This window comes from Carassius gibelio, chromosome B22 (genome assembly GCF_023724105.1).
Source record: "Carassius gibelio isolate Cgi1373 ecotype wild population from Czech Republic chromosome B22, carGib1.2-hapl.c, whole genome shotgun sequence".
NCBI classification, from domain to species: domain Eukaryota; kingdom Metazoa; phylum Chordata; class Actinopteri; order Cypriniformes; family Cyprinidae; genus Carassius; species Carassius gibelio.
Window position 1 is genome coordinate 10,921,705 of NC_068417.1, and position 23,240 is coordinate 10,944,944.

At 33.4% G+C, this 23,240-nt stretch overlaps 2 protein-coding genes across 2 annotated transcripts in view; both read right to left on the bottom strand.

Moving 5' to 3' along the window:
• Positions 1–920: 920 nt before the first annotated feature.
• On the bottom strand, positions 921–16,313 carry LOC127988168 (uncharacterized). Its single transcript, XM_052590785.1, has 6 exons — positions 16,204–16,313; positions 13,964–14,043; positions 12,542–12,826; positions 12,081–12,413; positions 11,429–11,620; positions 921–1,201 (listed from the first exon to the last, which is right to left on the bottom strand). The coding sequence occupies exons 3-6, from the start codon at positions 12,798–12,800 to the stop codon at positions 1,080–1,082; spliced, it is 906 nt and encodes a 301-aa protein (XP_052446745.1). The 5' UTR covers positions 12,801–12,826; positions 13,964–14,043; positions 16,204–16,313; the 3' UTR covers positions 921–1,079.
• A 5,787-nt stretch (positions 16,314–22,100) lies between these two features.
• The window catches only part of LOC127988150 (uncharacterized), a 64,773-nt gene continuing 63,633 nt past the window's right edge, over positions 22,101–23,240 (bottom strand). The window contains exon 8 of the mRNA XM_052590758.1: positions 22,101–23,236. The gene's annotated coding sequence lies outside the window, so the exon portion shown is untranslated. The remainder of the gene's footprint in view (positions 23,237–23,240) is intronic.

A 23,240-nucleotide genomic window follows, 5' to 3' on the forward strand; every position in this document is an offset into this window, starting at 1 on the left:
TGCTTAGTCAAAAATAAAATCCAAGATAGTAACTTGTAGGCTAATTTGACTAGTAATACATTACTTTCAGATTTTTTACATTTAAAAACAATTATGAATTAAAGATATCTTAAATTTGATTATGACTAGTCAAACACCAATTAGAGATATCTCAAATGACATTTTTTACTAGTGGTAATTCAGTTAGAGAAATTTCTCATTTATTATCACTAGTAAAATAGTAATTTGAGATATCTCTAATTAGAATTATACCTGGTATAAAATCAGTTTTACATATCTTACAATTTCTATTAGTCAAAACTCATTAGTTGATATCAGAAAATGTTTATCAATAGAAGTAAAATGTACCAAAATGTACTTTGTGGTAAACAAACATTTATGTAAAAAAAAAGAAAAATAAATAATAATAATAATACTAATATTAATATAATGTTAAAAAAAATCTAATTACCACCATAACCAGTAGATAGAAGCAGAGGAGCATTATTGGCTTATTAATAATTGGTTTCCGCTTTTTTATTTGCTTGAAATGATTAATTTTACTATTATATCAAATAAAACAAATCTAATTTTGCACTTTTTTTGTGTATGAAGTAAGGAAAGTCATAAAGTGCCTTGAAAAACAAACCTTTCATTTTGTGACTGAATCACACATTAAGTGTTGTAATTAAGTTGTTGGTCAGTTACACATAATACTATAGAACAGGGGTCACCGAACTCGATCCTGAAGGGCCGGTGTCCTGCAGAGTTTAGCTCCAACTTGCCTCAACACACCTGCATGAAAGTTTAAAGTTTAAGAGCTTTATTAGGTGTATTTGATTGGGGTTGGAGCTATCCGGCCCTCAAGGTCCAAGTTAAGTGACTCCTGCTAGAGTATATAGTATATATTGCTAATTTTGTATGATTCTCAACTGAAGCTTAATGCTTTACTGACAAATGTTGCATTACCAAGAAATACACATTACTAGTAATGGCACACATCAATGCAAAACATTAGTAATGACACCCCATCGGTAGACCTTAATGGCACTGGTGCCACTGCTCTCAAATGCTAGTCTGTAGCCCTGCTTTTTGTTGTCTTACCACCAGCACAGCAACAGTTTGCACCAACCACAAATCATAGAAATAGCTGCAAGCACCACTAAAATAATAACAACAGCAGCACATATTCCTATTATCCAGTTGCGAGACAGACCTGTATCTGGAAAAGATGAAGACAGACAGTCATTAGTGTAATTGAATCTGTCAGTCTGATCTATAACACTCAACACTTGGACAAATTGCACTTGGCTAAAATATAGTGAATATAAATCAGATTCAGAGCAAGAGAGCATATCTGTTGTAATTTCAGTAATTTTGATGTTCTCATTGACAGTGTTTATGTGTTTGATGTTTAATGATACAGATTTAATAGACATGAGTTACTCACCATTTGTGATAGGCCTAGCTGTGACATTATTCAGTATGTCTCTAAATTTTCCATCAGGACCACCATATGCAGAAAAACGTCCTTCAGAGATGTTAGCTATGTCTCCAAACACTCTTTCTTCATCCACTTTCTCAGTGTCAGTGTGTAGAGTGACAGAATCTCCCTCTATAACTAATACTGTCTTTATTTCACCTGTATCAACGCATGAAAAACAATGACGAACAGCTACTCAGACATTCTTCAAAAGCACACGGAAAGGCACATTTCAGGTCTGACGGAACATTTGTAATGTGATATTATTTTTGCAATATCATTGTAATATTATCTTACCTTCCATGTTGCAAAGTATTGCCATAAGACTTTTTTTTAGTTGCTTTAATACTTAGTATAATTCTCTAGAGTTTGAGGAACACTGTTACTAAACTAACAGCCCCAAAAAATGTATTGTTTATTTGCCTTAAACATGTAAATCAGTGCAAACGTGTTCATTTTCATCTAAACTACTCACACATTGCTGTTGATTTAAGTAAATGTATTATTACATTGAGTTACTCACCACTGACAGTCACAGTGAAGGCCTTGTGTATGGTGTGTTTGCTGCTGCTGATCTCTAGTTGATAAAGTCCAGAGTCTGTGGTTCTAGTGTTTGTGATGGTCAGAGATCCAGTCTGATTATCCAGCTTCAGTCGGTCTCTGAATCTCCCATCAAGAACATTGTCATATGTGTTGAAGATTTCAGCTGTTCTATTGATTTCAGCTAAAGGAGATTCCTGCTGTTCAAATCTCCATCCTATCACATCATCTCTCTGTATCTCAGGAACACCAGAGAGCAGAGTAACTGAATCTCCCTCCAGCACTGACAGTGACTTCACTCCTGAATCTCCTAAACCTGAAAAACAAACATTTTCTCCGTCATTCATTACTTTTATAACAGTTACTAAACAGTTTTAACTGAGATCATTTATTCTTGTCTAGTATAGATATACAAATAAAAGTTATTAAATGAAAAACTGAAACACTCACATATGACACTGAATGTCTTCTCTGAGGTCCTTCTGGGGCTGGAGATCACAAACTTATAAAGTCCCGAGTCTGTGGTGCTGATGTTTGTGATCTTGAGATCTCCAGTCTGATTGTCCAGCTGCAGTCTGTCTTTGAACTGCACATTATCATACGTGAGATTGTTCTCAATCACTCGAGCTATGCGAGTGTCATTAAACCTCCACTCAATCTCTTCATGTCGCAGTATTTCAGTGACATCAGTTACAGAATCTCCCTTCATCAGTGACACTGTCTCAACAAAAACACCTGATGAAAAAGCAGAAACAGTCAGTCAGTCAGAGATTAAACTTATACAATAGTTATTTAACTTTGTCTTTAGTCTCAAACAAACACTATAAAACAACAGAATTGAGTTAACTCAAATAAACAAGCATCAAACTGTATGACTATCCATATTCAACTGTTTTGTTTCAATAATCTGGTGAATTGTTAATAGGTGAGGGGTGTAAAAGGGACATCTCAGTGTTTGTCAGGAAAGCTGGATCATGGCTCATTACTTTGTGCCCAATTTAATGACAGAATTGCACTTCTCAATGAATTAGGTCTATCATCATCGACCATGCATAATGTTGTGAAAAGGTGTAACCATGCAACTTTCTGGGAACCTTATTTTATGATAAAAAAAGAAGAAAACCTATAAAGAATATTCGTCTAACGTTAGTTTTCAGTATTCGTTTCTCTCAGGTTATTGGACGCTTACCTTCATTTATTTGGGGAAAAATGGATGAATTAAGTAAAGTTAATCGGACAGGTCATGACAGCGTCCAGCAACTAACACGGTCATTAAGTTTGTTTAAACAACTAAATAAAATAAGAATAGACTGTAACATATGAATTAATGATATAATGTATTTTGGGGGGGAAAAACAGGAAAAGCTAGCTAAATAAAAGTGATACATCTGTCATACAGCGCTATTGTGCCTGCATCACACTTCACTATGGAAATAATAAGATGCTATAAATTTATTATTATTATTATTATTATTAATAATAATAATAATAATAATAATAATAATAATAATAATGTTGTGCTTTTGTATAGACTGATTACCATTGTCCATTAACATAACATACCACAAAAAAAAAAAAATCAGGCTGTCATTTCATGTACTTTCAAAAGTCCATATAACCCAAACTTGTTCATGTGTCCTTACATAAATATAGTTGCTTTGTTTAAACCAAGTAAAATAAAAAATGTAAATCTGTGTGGTTTTATAGATAGTCTATAATCACTCAAAATTACAGAACAATTAAAATCGTCACATTTTTTAATCATTCCAGACCTATTGACCCAGAAAATAATTATTATCACATTCATTATCTTTAGAAAAACACTTACTGATTGCAAACAAGGGGAACAGAAAGAGTATAAGAGCTCTCTTCATGTTGATGTAGAGTGGAGTGAATAGAGATGATTCTGGATGAAGTCCTCTGTTCTCTGAGTGTTCGTCAGTGATCCGTGACATGAGATATATGACATGAGCTGTGCATTAATATAGGATTTCTGGTTCAGGGTGAGGCTCAGAAAAACGGATCACTGATGAAAAAATCCTGCCGCACCCTTAACCGGAAATATAGGCCTATGACATGAGAGTGTCATAATTTAATATGACATTGCCTAAAGATTTCTGGTTCAGGGTGATCTGATGACCCAGAAATGTTATTCTCCCATTTAGAAATCTTATGTTATGACACAAGTCATTTAATGTGAGGTTATAATAAGAACATAAGAGCTCTTTTCAGTCATTTTGGATGTTAAAATGTTAAAATTGGAAAAAAAAGTGTACTATTGTCTGCTTATTTTAATAAATAAAAGTATTAACTTTTGTTAAGTTAATATACTGTAATTAAAATATGTTAGGTCTAGGCTATATAGATGTAAAAATATTTAAATAAAACTAATTTTACAGAAACAAAATCATTTAAAAAATAAATATTCCGATAGCATTGAATGAGATTTACAGCAGTAACAATAAATGATATTTTATTATATGATATACGATTAATATTGTGTTTTTAAATGATGGTTTTATTCTAAACATGGGGATTATCTCTATATTTATCTGAATCTAACCATGTCATGTCAACAAATGGAAAAGTCAGTCATCTATTAATTATCATGTTAATTATTGTGCCTTTAGACACATTTACCATAAAATACCGTATTTTTTGCTTAAATTAGCTTGTTGAATCTTTTTACCTCAGCGATTCTCAGTTAATATAGTTATACCTTGAACATTGTAAAAAGCATCAAATATTAAATCAAGTTACATAAGCACAAAATCATCACAGCCAAATAATATCATTGTACCCTAATATTTGATTACTTATTAAAAATTCCTATGTTTATCATTCTCAAATATTTAAACCAGGCAGGGTTAATAATAATATGTATATATCTTATATATAATATTTTAGTAAAAATAGACACTGAAGTGGCCTAAATAGATTTTTACTTATTATTTTATAAAAAGTGTAACATGTAAACTGAAAATTGTACTTAATCTTTTATGCACATGTGCCAAGACATGTCAGTTTGTCTAAATTAATAAGAAATGTAAGTATACCGTGAACTAATTCTTCAGAAGTCTGAACTTTCTGTTTAAAAAAAATAAATTAATAAAATGTTTTGAGAATTGATCCAAATTATAGCCTAATTAGAAATGTGCTAAAGAAACTGACATCATTTACTTTTGTCAACTGCTTTCCACAAGTAAAAACAATAAACATGTAAACAATAATGAATAACCTACATAATTTGAATGATATGATATCAATTCTTTTTTTCACAGTAGCTACATAATTCGACCCATGTTTAGTGTTTTGATGTCTTTAACAGCAGCAGTTATTGCTTAAACGTAGAAGGAAGTTAGTTTTGTTATGCAAAACGATTACAATAATTTAAAGGTTTCTGTTGTTTCTGGTAAATTAAGTCAGTCCCATAATCATCCTGTACATAGAAGACACCAATAATTACCCAATACAAAGAATAATTATCCTATAACTATCTTACACCTATAATTATCCTATATCCACCTTATTCTTCCTGTAAGAGTGGGCGCAGCCGTCTGTAAATTGTATGGGTCTTGCTTCCGGTCTCATGGCATCCAGATGTTTTTGCTGTACAATTTTTTTAATGATATATGATATGTAATATGATTTAATATGTAATATGATTTTGCTGCTTCATATTACAAATTGGTTTGTCTTACCACATTATTTTAACGTGTAATGTTAATTATGAACACACTGGTTTGTAGAGCATGTTTCTTCACGTTATTTCCCTGTAGTGACTAATGATTCAGAAGTCTGGCTTATAGGTTTACTTCCGTGTTGAAGAATAAGGTGGATACAAAGAATTATTATCCTAAGATTATCCAAAGCTCAAGCCCATACACACCTCAGATATCATCTTTTCCTGTAAATCAGAGCTGTTCCGCACTGTTTTTCTCTTTCATGCAAGGTGCCATGAAGATCTACATTAGTGAAAATGTTTATAAAATTGTGATTCTGTGATTTTTCTAATTTTATTGTTTGATTGTTATTAATGCCAACACTTAACTCAAGACAAGAGACGAGACTCATGATTTTTACATAAAAAAATAATTATCAATTATCAAATGCATGACTGGAAAAAAAAGTAACTAATCATCAGTTCTACTTTCGTAGAGTATGAATTATCATATGCAGTAAAAACTACAGCAGTCAAACACTGAAAGGTTTTGTTCAGCTGACTGGATTCTCTCCTGTTGAGTCTCTTCAGACCTCAGAACTATACATTAATCAACGATTGTCTTCCTAACTGAACTCCTTTTCACAAACTGAACATAGAAATAAAAGCAGTAATAAATAACAAAAAATAAACAACAGTCTTAGTTAACTCTATTAGTTCTAAATGTTCTCTCGCTAGGCTATATTAAAAGTGCAAATAAAGGCCAGTTATTGTTTTTTAAGCAAGATGCAGAGCTATAGAGAACTACACCACACATTATACCCCGCATACTAGTAACAGTTTAGATATGTAGGCTAATATGCGCCCATCATGGAGTCGCTCTCAAAACACTGGGTTTTTTTAAATCGCGCGCGTTTTACTTTCGGCTTCGATTTAACGATCGCGCAAACTCTTGGCGGTGCTAAGCATTTATTCTTAAATACAACACATTCATTTTGTCAGACGATCTGCAACAAATGCTGCTTTGATGTTTTTATGTCTTTTTTGTTCGCGCTGAATTAAATTTAAAATAATAAAGAAAAATAGTCCGGTGTTCTGTCGATTTGTCCTACGCTGTCAGATTTTCCTACCTCCCACTAAAACAGTTGGTAGTACAATTCGACAACGCAAAATTCCACTGTAAAGTTATGGTTTAATAACATCTACACCTACCACAACCCTAATCCTACCCTTACAGTACTGCAAATACAGTAATTATATGTTATATTCGCGGTTGTAGCTAGGAGGGATACAGCTGCAGGAAACCAGTGATAAATATTTTCTACCAATTAGATTGCGTTTTTATTAAAGATTACACCTACCCCAACCCTAAACCTACCCTTACAGTAATGCAGATACATAAAATATTGTTGTTTAGAGTGAGAAAAAGGACGCGACATTGATGTGAGCATGCGCAGTAAACCCGTGTAGGAAAATCTGACGGGTAGGATAAAATGTCAGGACACCGGCCAAAAATAAGTTTATTACATCACACTGCGATCTTTAGCAAATATTTACATAATTGCCACTTTTAGCATTGTATAGAGGAATACAGAATAAAATATTCCTCTAAAACTCATGAAAACATGGGATGTGTAAACTTTTCATCAGTGACTTAAATAAAAAAGTTTTAACTCAGTATAAATCAGCGTGAAATCTCAGTCTCATGCACTGAATTCTGATTCACAAGTGATTCACAATCACACAAAACAATTAATCACACAACATTTTATTTTCCTAATACTAATAATGTCTGATGTGTTTCCTGTTATAACAGTAGTTTAGAAACAAACAAAAGCTTAGCGAAAAGGATTGACATGTTTAAACAGTAAGATCATCTGTAAGTCTTGTATGAACACAGAGTAGATTTCAAGAAATCTTTTAAAATATTTAAGCATGAATACTTCAATTAAGCATAACTATGTGTGATGCAACAGAGTAAGAGCATCAAATAAAGACAAAGACACAAGGATAAAAGCACATAAATCAGTCAAACTGACTTTTAGTACAAAAAAAAAAAGAAAAAAAAAGAAAAACATAACATCTACTGAAGGACATCTACTTTCGCATCTGTGAGGAAACAGAAATAAAACACAGAATAAGAGACCTACCTGACCACTATAATGGTGACACACAAATTGTGATTTTGGTGAGTCTGCTTGTTAACATCAGGTGTCTTCAATAATGCTCAATCATAACTCAATTAACTTCTTAATTATCTCATTAACTTCAACTCTGCTTCAGTGTTACTTTTAACACTGCTTCAGTGTTTATATGAGTCCACACTCAGTGTTAAATTAACACTGGAGATTTTGCTGTGTAAATTAAATAAAAAAAATAAAAAAAAAAATAAACAAAAATAAAAAAAGAGATATATATATATATATTTACAAACAGCTGGAAGAGAAAACAAATGAGCATGTCCAGATTTTACAAAGTGAAACAAAGTTTTTAAAGAATTAAATCTTACCTTCAGTGAACATCTTTTTTTTTCATCTTGTTTTTGGAGTTTATCTCACTCTAAATGTTACTTTTTTGATTATATCCTTTTTTTGTCTTTAACCATTTGGGCAAGAAGGTGTTTTTGCATCAAGTTTGGTTTTCTTTTACTTTTTTCATGTTTTACTAGGATTATTTCACTCTGTTTATTAAAAGACAGTTTATATTCATATCTGATGTTTACTAGAAGCACACATGTAGGAGGCTGACAATGAACATAATGTGTGACACTTAGCCTGCATTTTAAAATCTTTATTTGCATTACAATATGCATTTTTCTCAGTCCTGCTATCAAAAGTCATGTCTTTTTAAAATCATGGTAGAAAGTAATGCCAGTTAGTTCCTTGTGATTATTTTAAAGTAATGGTGGTTACATTCAAATAATCACTAGGGAGGCACACAAGGAGTATTTTACTAAAACACCCTAGCAGTTTTTATTTATTTTTATTTTAATGGAAAACCACACATCAAGTGTAGGCTATTATTTTTATGATGTCATGTTTGAAACAATTATATAAATGATAAACCAAACAAAAAAGAGAAAAACTGTGGTTTAACAGTTTAACTGTGGTTAAAAAAAGTGAACATGTTTTGTGTTTGAGTCCACTTTGACCCGAAAGTGAACTGTGATTTTATTTATGAAATTATACTGTGAATTTGTTTTTTCCAATTAGTCATATTTATCTCTTAAACTACTTACTTTTTTCTTCTTGCCCCTGGGGCTGCATTTTGTTTATTAACATATAGTTAGCGTATACACATAATTCTGAAATTAAAGTAAAATAACAAACTATTAATATCTTTTTTTTAAAAGGTTCATAGATCAAATACTGGATGACCAAAAAAAAACCTTTTTTAATTTTGCAGCAACAGCTTCATGGATAATTTGCTTAATTGTTTTAATTTTCAGATTTCAATTTTCATGCATTTTTATACATATAAATGTCTTGAGGATAGAAACGGCACCCATTTGGTGAACTGACTCAGTGCATTTCCTTTCTTTTAAATGTACTCTTGTATTTCATTATTTTTGTTTATTTGTTTTAAAAACTTGGAACAAAATGATGTGGAAAAAAAGTTTGTTGGTTGTCTTTTGTTCTCTTTTTCATTAAAGTAAAAGAAATGACAAGTTGTTGAATATTACACTGAATATTGCAATGAATTACTTCAGGGTTTATTAAATAATATCTGGATGCATTCATATGGTAAAAGGTCTCCCGAATGTTTGTATGTAGCACTGTGAGAATTTAAATCAATCAAAACGGACAAACTGGAGTGCTCGTCTGATTATTTTTTATTGGAAAAGACATGTGGAGAACAATGGAAGTGTACACCAAAAAAATAAAAAAATAAAATCAATTGAGTGATGGACAAGACCAGTTTTAAAACAAGTTTAACTGGCATTAACATACACTTAAGGTGTTGATTAGTAATTATGGTGTATATTGAGTGTTCTCTGCACACCTTATGTCACTTCTACACGTGCACCAACTTTGTTTTAAGTTAGTTGGGTATAAGGCATTTACCAAAGATGCAGGAACTTTATTATACAATTCTTATACAAAATTGCAGATGACAACCGTTTCTAAGCTAGGACTGGTTAATAAAAATTTTAAGGTGTGGCTTAACAAATGTGTATTTGCATGCACAATTTAAATACCTATAAAGGAATTTTGATGTCACATTGTTAATTTCAAATATCTATATTGAAATTCATCCTAGTCTCAAAGCTAAATCCCGAAAAATATCCATAATTAAATTGCAGATATCTTTAAATGAGTTTTGAATAGGAGGAATTTGCTCAGTCAAAAATAAAATCCAAGATAGTAACTCTTGTAGGCTAATTTGACTAGTAATACATTACTTTCAGATTTTTTACATTTAAAAACAATTATGAATTAAAGATATCTTAAATTTGATTATGACTAGTCAAACACCAATTAGAGATATCTCAAATTAATTTTTTTACTAGTGGTAATTCAGTTAGAGAAATTTCTCATTTATTATCACTAGTAAAATAGTAATTTGAGATATCTCTAATTAGAATTATACCTGGTATAAAATCAGTTTTACATATCTTACAATTTCTATTAGTCAAAACTCATTAGTTGATATCAGAAAATGTTTATCAATAGAAGTAAAATGTACCAAAATGTACTTTGTGGTAAACAAACATTTATGTAAAAAAATAATAATAATAATAATAATAATAATAAATAAAAAAAAATAAATAAATAAAAAAATGTAATTACCACTATAACCAGTAGATGGAAGCAGAAGAGCATTATTGGCTTATTAATAATTGGTTTCTGCTCTTTTGCTTGCTTTAAATTATAAATTTCACTATTATATCAAATCAAAAAATCTAATTTTGCACTTTTTTGTGTATGAAGAAAAGTCACAAAGTGCCTTGAAAAACAAACTTTTCATTTTGTGAATGAATCACACTTTAAGTTTTGTAATTAAGTTATTGGTCAGTTACACATAATACTATAGAACAGGGGTCACCAAACTCGGTCCTGAAGGGCCGGTGTCTTGCAGAGTTTAGCTCCAACTTGCCTCAACATACCTGCATGAAAGTTTAAAGTTTAAGAGCTTGATTAGCTGGTTTAGGTATTTGATTGGGGTTGGAGCTAACCGGCCCTCAAGGTCCAAGTTAAGTGACTCCTGCTATAGTATATAGTATATATTGCTAATTTTGTATGCTTCTCAACTGAAGCTTAATGCTTTACTGTCAAACGTGCTTTACCAAGAAATACACATTAATAGTAATGGCACATATTAATGCAAAACATTAGTAATGGCACCCCATCGGTAGACCTTAATGGCACTGGTGCCACTGCTCTCAAATGCTAGTCTGTAGCCCTGCTGGTTGTTGTCTTACAGCCAGCACAGCAACAGTTTGCAACAATCACAAATCTTAGAAATAGCTGCAAGCACCACTAAAATAATAAAAGCAGCAAATATTCCTATTATCCAGTTGCGAGACAGACCTGTATCTGGAACAGATAAAGACAGACAGTCATTAGTTTAAGTGAATCTGTCAGTCTGATCTATAACACTCAACACTTGGACAAATTGCACTTGGCTAAAACATAGTGAATATAAATCAGATTCAGAGCAAGAGAGCATATCTGTTGTAATTTCAGTAATTTTGATGTTCTCATTGACAGTGTTTATGTGTTTGATGTTTAATGATACAGACTTAATAGACATGAGTTACTCACCATTTGTGATCGGCCTAGCTGTGACATTATTCAGTATGTCTCTAAATTTTCCATCAGGACCACCATATGCAGAAAAACGTCCTTCAGAGATGTTAGCTATGTCTCCAAACACTCTTTCTTCATCCACTTTCTCAGTGTCAGTGTGTAGAGTGACAGAAACTCCCTCTATAACTAGTACTGTCTTTATTTCACCTGTATCAACACATGAAAAACAATGACGAACAGCTACTCAGACATTCTTCAAAAGCACACGGAAAGGCACATTTCAGGTCTGACGGAACATGTGTAATGTGATATTATTTTTGCAATATTATTGTAATATTATCTTCCTCTGCCATCCATTTCTCCAACCGCTCCTGAGCACTGAATACTGCCAGTTCTTCAAGTTCCTCTTCCTGTTTCTATCTGATATAAACCATGTAGTTTGGGTATCATGTTGCAAAGTATTGCCATAAGACTTTTTTTAGTTGCTTTAATACTTAGTATAATTCTCTAGAGTTTGAGGAACACTGTTACTAAACTAACAGCCCCAAAAAATTATTGTTTATTTGCCTTAAACATGTAAATCAGTGCAAACGTGTTCATTTTCATCTAAACTACTCACACATTGCTGTTGATTTAAGTAAATGTATTATTACATTGAGTTACTCACCACTGACAGTCACAGTGAAGGTCTTGTGTATGGTGTGTTTGCTGCTGCTGATCTCTAGTTGATAAAGTCCAGAGTCTGTGGTTCTAGTGTTTGTGATGGTCAGAGATCCAGTCTGATGATCCAGCTTCAGTCGGTCTCTGAATCTCCCATCAAGAACATTGTCATATGTGTTGAAGATTTCAGCTGTTCTATTGATTTCAGCTAAAGGAGATTCCTGCTGTTCAAATCTCCATCCTATCACATCATCTCTCTGTATCTCAGGAACACCAGAGAGCAGAGTGACTGAATCTCCCTCCAGCACTGACAGTGACTTCACTCCTGAATCTCTCAAACCTGAAAAACAAACATTTTCTCCGTCATTCATTACTTTTATAACAGTTACTAAAAAGTTTTAACTGAGATCATTTTTTCTTGTCTAGTATAGATATGCAAGTTATTAAATGAAAAACTGAAACACTCACATATGACACTGAATGTCTTCTCTGAGGTCCTTCTGGGGCTGGAGATCACAAACTTATAAAGTCCAGAGTCTGTGGTGCTGATGTTTTTGATCTTGAGATCTCCAGTCTGATTGTCCAGCTGCAGTCTGTCCTTGAACTGCACATTATCATACGTGACATTGTTCTCAATCACTCGAGCTATGCGAGTGTCATTAAACCTCCACTCAATCTCTTCATCTCGCAGTATTTCAGTGACATCAGTTACAGAATCTCCCTTCATCAGTGACACTGACTCAACAAAAACACCTGATGAAAAAACAAAAACAGTCAGTCAGTCAGAGATTAAACTTATACAATAGTTATTTAACTTTGTCTTTAGTCTCAAACAAACACTATAAAACAACAGAATTGAGTTTACTCAAATAAACAAGCAGAAAACTGTATGACTATCCATATTCAACTGTTTTGTTTCAATAATCTGGTGAATTGTTTATGGACATCTCAGTGTTTGTCAGGAAAGCTGGATCATGGCTCATTACTTTGTGCCCAATTTAATGACAGAATTGCACTTCTCAATGCAAAAATGTAATAGAATTTAGGTCTTTTATCTTCGACCATGCATAATGTTGTGAAAAGGTGCAACCATGCAACTTTCTGGGAACCTTATTTAAAAAAAAAAAAGAAAGAAAGAAAACCTATAAAGAATTGTTACGGTTGTGAGAAATCTGGACAAATCAAAGCTTTTACAGGACTTAATATCCCATTTGTGTTACTTGAGTGAAGCATGTCGAAATGATGTTATTGCGCTCAATTAAAAAGTTTCCTGGTCTTTTTTCTGATGTGCCTAGTCAAACCGCAGTACTGGAGCATGATATTGATGATAGTGGGTGATTGCTCTTCTATCAAGCAGAATTCTTATCGTGTAAACCCCATCAAGAGAGAAATAATGCAAGAAGAGACTGCATACTTGTTAGAACACGGTTTCGCTGTGCCAAGTTCCAGTCCATGGAGCTCACCTTGTCTGTTAGTGCCTAAATCAGGTGGGAATTTTCAATTCTGCACAGATTACCGCAAGGTAAATTCCCTCACAAAACCTCACTCCTATCCTTTACCAAGGATGGATGATTGTATTGATAGGGTTGGCGCTGCAAAGTCTGTAACTAAGCTTGACCTATTAAAAGGGTACTGGCAGATCCCTTTGACAGCCAGGGCTTCACAGATTTCAGCCTTTGTTACGCCTGACCACTTCCTGCAGTACAAGAGGATGGCTTTCGGTATGCGAAATGCACCCACCACTTTCCAACGCCTAATGAGAATAGTGCTGGCTGGGTTAGAGAATAGTGAGGCATACTTGGATGAAATTGTCGTTTATTCATCTGACTGGCAACAGCATCTAACAAGTCTGTATGCAGTTTTTCATCAACTAAGTGATGCATCTGTTACCTTGAATCTTGCTGAATGTGAGTTCGGTAAAGCTGTTGTGACATATCTTGGGAAATGTGTGGATCAAGGACAGGTGCGTCCTGTCGACATAAAAGTTGAGTGCATAATTTATTTTCCAGCTCCCAAAACAAAACGAGAGTTTTACCGTGCTTTTTGCAAGAACTTTGCTGACGTTGCATCACCCCTTACCAACTTATTTGGTCAAGCTAAAGTTTTCGAGTGGACCTCAGAGTGTCAGTCAGCATTTGATGCTGTTAAAATGTTGATGTGTAGTGCTCCAGTTCTATCAGCTCTGGATTTTTTGCGATCATTTAAATTGGAAGTGGATGCGATTGAGGTGGGAGCAGGAGCAGTCCTTATTCAGGAGGATGATACAGGAATTGATCACCCAGTATCTTATTTTTCAAGGAAGTTTACGAAATCACAGAAACATTATAGCACTATCAAAAAGGAAGCTCTTGCACTGTTGCTTGCACTGCAGCATTTTGAAATCTACCTTGATGCTTGTAATGTTCCCATCCTGGTGTATACGGATCATAATCCCCTGGTTTTTCTTTTTCGAATGTCAAATTCAAATCAAAGACTGATGCGCTGGTCTCTTTTGATACAAGTTTTTAATTTGGAAATTCGGCACACGAATGGTTGTGAGAATGTGCTTGCTGATGCCTTGTCACGTGCACCATGTAACCTCGGGGATTGAGAATTGTCTTGTAATTACAAATATTAATTTGTAATTTTAAGGGTGTGGGTGTTACGGTTGAGAGGTTTTTGTTGTTCCTGCTGTCTCCTTCTCCTCTAGGATTGGTCTTGGATTTAATGAGAAGCCGTTGGTGGTTGGAGAAAGAGGAAGAGAAAGAGGCCTGGACTATAATATATATATATATATATATATATATATATATATATATATATATATATATATATATATATATATATATATATATATATATATATATATAAAATGCCCTGGAATTCCTCTGGAGGGAGCTCTTTGCCTTTTTGGCCTGCACTTTGTTGTACTGTGTGTGAGACCTGTGAAAGCGTAGTGCAATGTCTGTTGTGCTCTGTGTAGTGGTAACAGAGTGCTGTTAGCCAATGGTAACTGTTTGTGACATGCTCTTAAGAAACCTCAGTGCCTTTATGATCACCTCTGTCAAAGTGAAATTAATTTGAGAAGCTGTAGGGGGTAAGTGCCTTTTTTCTTTAGGCCAAACGGCCTTATACTTTTCTCCTTTTTATTGGCTAGTTAAGGAGATAGGGTATGTTATTGTATATTTTGTTTTCTTTATTTGTGATTCCTAGGGAAGTTAGTTCATGTGGGAAAGTTAGTTTCTTTTGTTTGTTATTTTGGCATCAGCTCACCCCTGAATATTTTGCTTCAAATTTTTTTCTTACCTTTTCCTCTTTGTTAAATTTGTCTGATTTACTCAGGATACTTTGTCAAATTTAAACTGCAATATTCTGAAAACAATCAAGAGAGCAAGAACATTCTAATAAAAAGACTTAACCAAGAAGCAGTGTTGTGTTGTTTATGTTACTTCCCTGACCTAGACCGGGGACCGTAACAGAATGTTCGTCTAACGTTAATCTTCAGTATTCGTTTCTCTCAGTTTATTGGACACTTACTTTCATTTATTTTGGGAAAAATGGATGAATTAAGTAAAGTTAATCGGACAGATCACGACAGCGTCCAGAAACTAACACGGTCATTAAGTTTGTTTAAACAACTAAATAAAATAAGAATAGACTGTAACATATTAATTAATGATATAATGTATTTTTTGGGGGGAAAATAGGAATAGCTAGCTAAATAAAAGTTATACATCTGTCAAACAGCGCTATTGTGCCTGCATCACACTTCACTATGGAAATAATAAGATGCTATAAATACATTATTATTATTATTATTATTATTATTATTATTAATTTTGTGCTTTTGTATAGACTGATTACCATTGTCCATTAACATAACATATCACAAAAAAATCAGGCTGTCATTTCATGTACTTTCAAAAGTCCATATAACCCAAACTTGTTCATGTGTCCTTACATAAATATAGTTGCTTTGTTTAAACCAAGTACAAATAAAAAATCTAAACCTGTGTGGTTTTATTGATAGTCTATAATCACTCAAAATTACAGAACAATTACAATCTTCAATTTTTTTTTTAATCATTCCAGACCTATTGACCCAGAAAAGTAATTATTATCACATTCGTTATCTTTAGAAAAACACTTACTGATTGCAAACAAGGGGAACAGAAAGAGTATAAGAGCTCTCTTCATGTTGATGTAGAGTGGAGTGAATATAGATGATTCTTGATGAAGTCCTCTGTTCTCTGAGTGTTTGTCAGCGATCCGTTTTTCAGAGTCATGTCATAACATGAGATATATGACACGAGCTGTGCATTAATATAGGATTTCCTGTTCAGGGTGATCTGATGACGCAAAAAATTGTATTCTCCCATTTAGAAATCTTATGTTATGACACAAGTCATTTAATGTGAGGTTAAAATAAGAACATAAGAGCTCTTTTCAGTCGTTTTGTCTAAGTTAAAACTGGTTAAAAACAATAATTTGTGTACTATTGTCTGCTTATTTTGATAAATAAAAGTATTAACTTTTGTTAAGTTTATATACTGTAATTAAAATATGTAAGGCCTAGGCTATATAGATATAAAAATATTTAAATAAAACTAATTTTACAGAAACAAAATCATTTAAAAAGTAATTATTCTGAAAGCACTGAAGGAGATTTACAGCAGTAACAATAAATGGTATTTTATTATCATCAATCAATCAATCTATCAATCAATCAATCAATCAATCAATTATATGATATATGATTAATATTGTGTTTTTAAATGATGGTTTCATTCTGAACATGGTGATGCAAAACGATTACAAGAATTTAGAAGTTTCTGTTGTTTCTGGTAAAGGAAGTTAGCCCCATAATCACTTGACTTCACTTTCACTTCACTTTTTTAATCATCCTGTACATAGAAGACACAAAAAATAATTATCCTATAATTATCTTACACCAATAAATATCCTATATCCACCTTATTCTTCCTGTAAGAGTGGGTGCAGCCGTCTGTAAATTTTATGGGTCTGGCTTCCGGTCTCATGGCATCCAGATGTTTTTGCTGTACATTTTTTTTTTATATGATATATGATATGTAATATGGTTTAATATGTAATATGATTTTGCTGCTTCATATTACAAATTGGTGTGTCTTACCACATTATTATTTTAACATGTTATGTTAATTATGAACACACTGGTTTGTAGTGCAAATAGTTTTACCATTTAATGCATGTTTCTTCACGTTATTTCCCTGTAGTGACTAATGATTCAGAAGTCTGGCTTATAGGTTTACTTCCGTGTTGAAGAATTAGGTGGATAAAAAGAATTATTATCCAAAGCTCAAGCCCATACACACCCCAGATATCATCTTTTCCTGTAAATCAGAGCTGTCCCCAGCACTGTTTTTCTCTTTCATGCAAGGTGCCATGAAGATCTACATTAGTGAAAATGTTTATAAAATTGTGATTCTGTGATTTTCTAATTTAGTTGTTTGATTGTTATCAATGACAACACTTAACTCAAGAGACAAGACAAGACTCATGGTTTTTACACATAAAAAATAATTATCAATTATCAAATGCATGACTGGAAAAAAAATGTAACTAATCATCAGTTCTACTTTCTGAGTATGAATTATCATATGCAGTAAAAACTACAGCAGTCAAACACAGTGACAGGTTTTGTTCAGCTGACTGGATTCTCTCCTGTTGAGTCTCTTCAGACCTCAGAACTGTACATTAATCAAAGATTGATTTCCTAACTGAACTCCTTTTCACAAACTGAACATAGAAATAAAAGCAGTAATAAATAACAAAAAATAAACAACAGTCTTAGTTAACTCTATTAGTTGTATTAAGTGCGAACAAAATGTTCTCTCGCTAGGCTATATTAAAAGTGCAAATAAAGGCCAGTTATTGTTTATTAAGCAAGATGCAGAGCTATAGAGAACTACACCACACATTATACCCTGCATACTAATAACGGTTTAGATATTTTATGTAGGCTAATATGCGCCCATCATGGAGTCACTCTCAAAACACGGGTTTTTTTTTAATCGCGCGCGTTTTACTTTCGGTTTCGATTTAACGATCGCGCGAACTCTCAGCGGTGCTGAGCGTTTATTCTCTGCAGACCCGGTACCGGGTCCAAAAATAGCATGCAAAATGTTCCTGTTTCATTTGCACAACCTTCCTTATATGGTTTCAGGCCATATATGGGTTCATTTGAAAGCTTAGAGTGTTTTCTTTACAAAGAATCCCATTAATTGGGGTTTTATGATACATAAAGTAGTCAAATTAAGCTAAGAAATATATTTCCCCCCCTATAAATTTCCGTCTAACGATTGCAAATAATTTTTCATAAGAATGTGTATTTAAAATATTTTTCACAAAACAGTCAAGTCATATATCAAAAGAAAGCTCTCATTCATTCTCATTTTATTGTGTGACAATCACAGATCGAATGATCTTCAACAGAATCGCGATGTAACATTTCTCACCTCATTGCAAATTATTATTTATCCATCTTAGTCAGCCGCAAACAGCCACACATACCTATATACTCGATAAAATCTTTTAGATTAGAATCTCTTCTTTCAAACAAGACCATTTTTATGTTTCAGCGTGCTTCCATTGCTGAGATATAAAGCGTTCTGTACAAGTGCGCCACAGAGGAGTGACCAGAGCTGCCCGCTGGGCAGATCTCTAACACATATCTATGCGCCTGCAGCCTTTCTTCTGCTATAGACATCTGAACTCTTTTGTGAAGCGCTATTAGTCCTAATAGCTGTCACTCAAAAGCCGTCTCATCCAGTCAGAGGTGCGAATATCCACAAAAGCGGGGGTCACTGACTGCCCCGTCCTGTTTCCGTCTGGTGACGTCACTGAAGCGCTGGCCGAAGGGAAATTGTGTTTTTGGCTGCTTCTAAACAAAGACCACGCGAGGGGAAACTACAAGCGGAAGAATCTCCGGATTAACAATGAATAATATTCATAATACAAGTTATGGATGACCACCGTCGCCGTGGAGAGGTCAGGACACGCATCTGGTAAGCGTATACGCGTGATACTTGCTTTTATACATTTTATTCTTTATTTTGAAGCCTCGAAGCTCCGCTAGTCATAAGCTTATCTGTTTATTTTCATTATTGTACAGTATTTGACCGCATCTCAGTGAAGGTACAGTAAACAGTACAGTACTGGGTGGATGAACATAAATTAGTTTGTTGACGCTCCGAAGTTCGCGTACAAGATCGGGGAAGAGATTTAGCGCTGGTTTTGAATCGAAACAAACAGACACGCTGAAAAACATCAAATATAATACATGCTTGAGACAGGCGAAGTCTCCCAATCTTTACACGATGCAGAATAGACATAAATGAAATGATATGAAGCTGGAGATTGTGGATTCTATTTAAGACTGTGACAGACCAGATATTTAGATATGTTGCTATTGTGGAATTTGACTTATTATCTTTCAAAGACTGTTCAGAAAACACACACAAAAAAAAGCACATTGTATTGAGATGGTTCATCATATGTGAAACAACATAAATAATACTATTTGTCACAAACAGCAGCTTTTTATGTAACTTCTGAGTGTTTTCTGTAAAATAATATACAGACATCACATTATTCCATTCTGCAAGTGTGCAAAAGATGACTTCATACTTATTTAGACTAAAATTTTATACAAAAATGGTATTATTCCTTCCTTCAGTTGGATTAAGATAGAAAGAAATTTCTTTTTTCCTCTATTAGCTGACATGTGCTAGAAAAACAGGAAATCGGTCTGAAGTTGCTAGGCCCTTCATTGCCTGAGCTATACTATTTCAAACTTCAGTTTACACAAATAAAATAAAAAAGCGCCTTGTTTTTTTCCCTATTTATTATAACACAGACAGCATATATTGTCATTTTTATCAATTTCAACAGTGTTTTATGTAATTTCAAAGGGTTTCCTTTAAAATGATACCAAACTTTGTCATCTCACACTTTTGCATGTGAATAGGGAAGCATTCAAAATTAGGAAGGAAAATGAAAAACGGAAATCCCCCAAATAGCATTTGTGCTTATACAACACATTCATTTTGTCAGACGATCTGCAACGAATGCTGCTTTGATGTTTTTATGTCTTTTTTGTTCGCGCTGAAGTATATTTAAAATAATAAAGAAAAATAGTCCGGCCAAAAATAAGTTTAATACATCACACTGTGATCTTTAGCACTTATTTACACAATTGCCACTTTTAGCATTGCATAAAGGAATACAGAATAAAATATTTCTCTAAAACTCATGAAAACATGGGATGTGTAAACTTTTCATCAGTGACTGAAATAAAAAAGAAAGAAAGAAAAAGTTTTAACTCAGTATAAATCAGCGTGAAGTCTCAGTCTCATACACTGAATTCTTTAAAGTGATTCACAATCACACAAAACAATTAATCACACAACATTTTATTTTCCTAATACTAATAATGTCTGATGTGTTTCCTGTTATAAAAGTAGTTTAGAAACAAACGAAAGCTTAGCGAAAAGGATTGAAGTGTTTAAACAGTAAGATCATCTGTAAGTCTTGTATGAACACAGAGTAGATTTCAAGAAGTCTTTTAAAATATTTAAGCATGAATACTTCAATTAAGCACAACTATGTGCGATGCAACAGAGTAAGAGCATCAAATAAAAACAAAGACACAAAAATGAAAGCACATAAATCAGTCAAACTGACTCTTAGTACAAAAAAACCCCCAACATAATATCAATAGTGCAATATCAGCATCAGCACAAACGGTTACATCAATTTCATCATAAATCAAAGCATGCTTATCTGTTTGTGTCACAGCAAAAGAAAGTCTTTACTCATTAGTTTCATAAAAAAATGGATTGAATTCAGTAACTCTTTATGTGTACATTGTTATAGTGACTATAAAATACTGCTTTTCTGTTTCAGTTCACTTAATTTCCTGTCTGGTATTAATGAAGGACATCTACTTTCACATCTGTGAGGAAACACAGAAATAAAACACAGAATAAGAGTCCTGCTTTAATGAAACTATTTGAGTTTGATAAACAACTGGAAATCTGCCTTAGCAAATGATTAAATAAAATACCTTGTCCTTTATTTGTAACAGTGTTCAGCATATGATATTTACATTATAGGTAATTGACAATAATAAAAAACAAAATTATAAAAATCTAGGCTACACACCCTTAACCTTATACTGTCGTTTCTTCAAAGCGCTTTTCAGACTGATCACTCTGGATGTTAGCGATGATGAGGTCTGTGTTATCATTCACAGAAATGTTTCTCCATCTGCAGTCAACACGTCTGTTAAAGCGATCAATGCGGAGGACTTCATCTCCAATCTTCCACAGTATCTCATCATCTCTCTGTATTTCAGTATCAGTGTTTAGTACTTCCCTCCATCATAAACATAAACCCGACTGCATCGACAAACACACAAGGAAAAGAGTTTTGAGAGATTAACCTGAAATAAAACGACCTGATACATCAGACATGAGTTATAATGTCAGATAATCTTCAAAGCTTAAAGGCAGGGTAGGTGATCTGGTTCACAAACATTTTATATCAGTATAAATTTAAACAAAAAAAAAGAACATGCAAAGTCTGTCAGCATGTGTTGTCTGTTTGATCTACTCACCGATGACAGCAGCACTGAATCTCTGGTTTATGGTGCGTCTGACGCTGCTGATGTTCCTGATGGTCAGAGATCCAGTCTGATGATCCAGCTTCAGTCTGTCTCTGAATCCTGCAGCATCACCATCACATGTAGACTACACAAGTGTCTCCGCTGCATCACTTCATCTGTCTGTACTTCAGTAACATCAGTGTGTAGAGTAACAGAGTCTCCCTCCAGCACTGATATTAACTTCACTTCATCTGAAGACACAACTGAAGAAGAAACATGAACAGATACTGAGACGTACAGTAGGTACATCTTGTCTATTTATCAATTCAGTTTCAGAGTTATGATACTTAGCACTCATTGAAAGTGTAAATATGCTAATCATTCAAATGCATTAATACACACCAGTGACTCTGAATTTCTTTCTAAAGGTGTTGATGCTGTTGGTGACTTCATATTCTTTCAATATAGATGCACAGCGCCACCTAACGACAAACACCAGACATACACAAACTACAACCTCCAGAAACCTCTCACACACACACACACACACACACACACACGTTTGTTTTTGTGAAAAGTGGGGACATCCCATAGGCGTAATGGTTTTTATACTGTACAAACTGTATATTCTATGGCCGTACACCTAACCCTAACCCTCACATGAAACTTTGTGCATTTTTACTTTCTCAAAAAAACTCATTCTGTATGATTGATTTATTATGGATTAGCATTGGAGTTTGTGTCTATTATTGAAGGATTTTATTTGTGTGTATCTAAAAACGTACTAATCTATAATGTGAAACACTTCAGAGAGAAAGAGAAATATAAAAAACATTAATAGGTGAGGAAGACTGATGCAGAGTGAACAACAGGGTTTATTGTAAGGCAGATTGTTTGGTTGTTTCTTTCTTAGTTCAGATATAAGTTAGGAATAATGACCGGTCAGGACTCTTGTGAAAGACTTCCACACCAGACAAAAATGATGATGAGGAAAATAAATAGGAAAGGAAATCAGGAGGATAACAAGAAAGAGCAAATGGGTTAAGACAGGCGTTTCAGTGACATTTACAGTTATTCACAAACAGTTTATTTCAAAATGCAAGTGACCACATCTGTGTTTTATACTGTATTACTGTTTCAAATGAAATAAAATGTCTATTTACATAAATCCTGTTTTCAGGTTGCCTCAAGGTTTAGACTGATATTTATATCCACATTTGATCACAATAAAATATTTGATCTGTTCAGTAAAACTCACAGGAGATATGATGTGAAAACAAACACGCTTCTCTATATTCATCTGATGTGATCTTTTCATCATCAATGACTGAAATAATCAGAGTTTTAACTCTATACATGAGTACATGAACTGAATACATTACCAAACACACACCAGACTTAATTTTCATAACACTGAAGATCTAAAAAGTCTAAAGTCATCTACAAAATATCAAAGCTATGAACACTTAAAGCACAAATACAAGCAATAGTATCAAATAAAAACAAACACAAATAAAATCATACACACATTAATTAACCTGA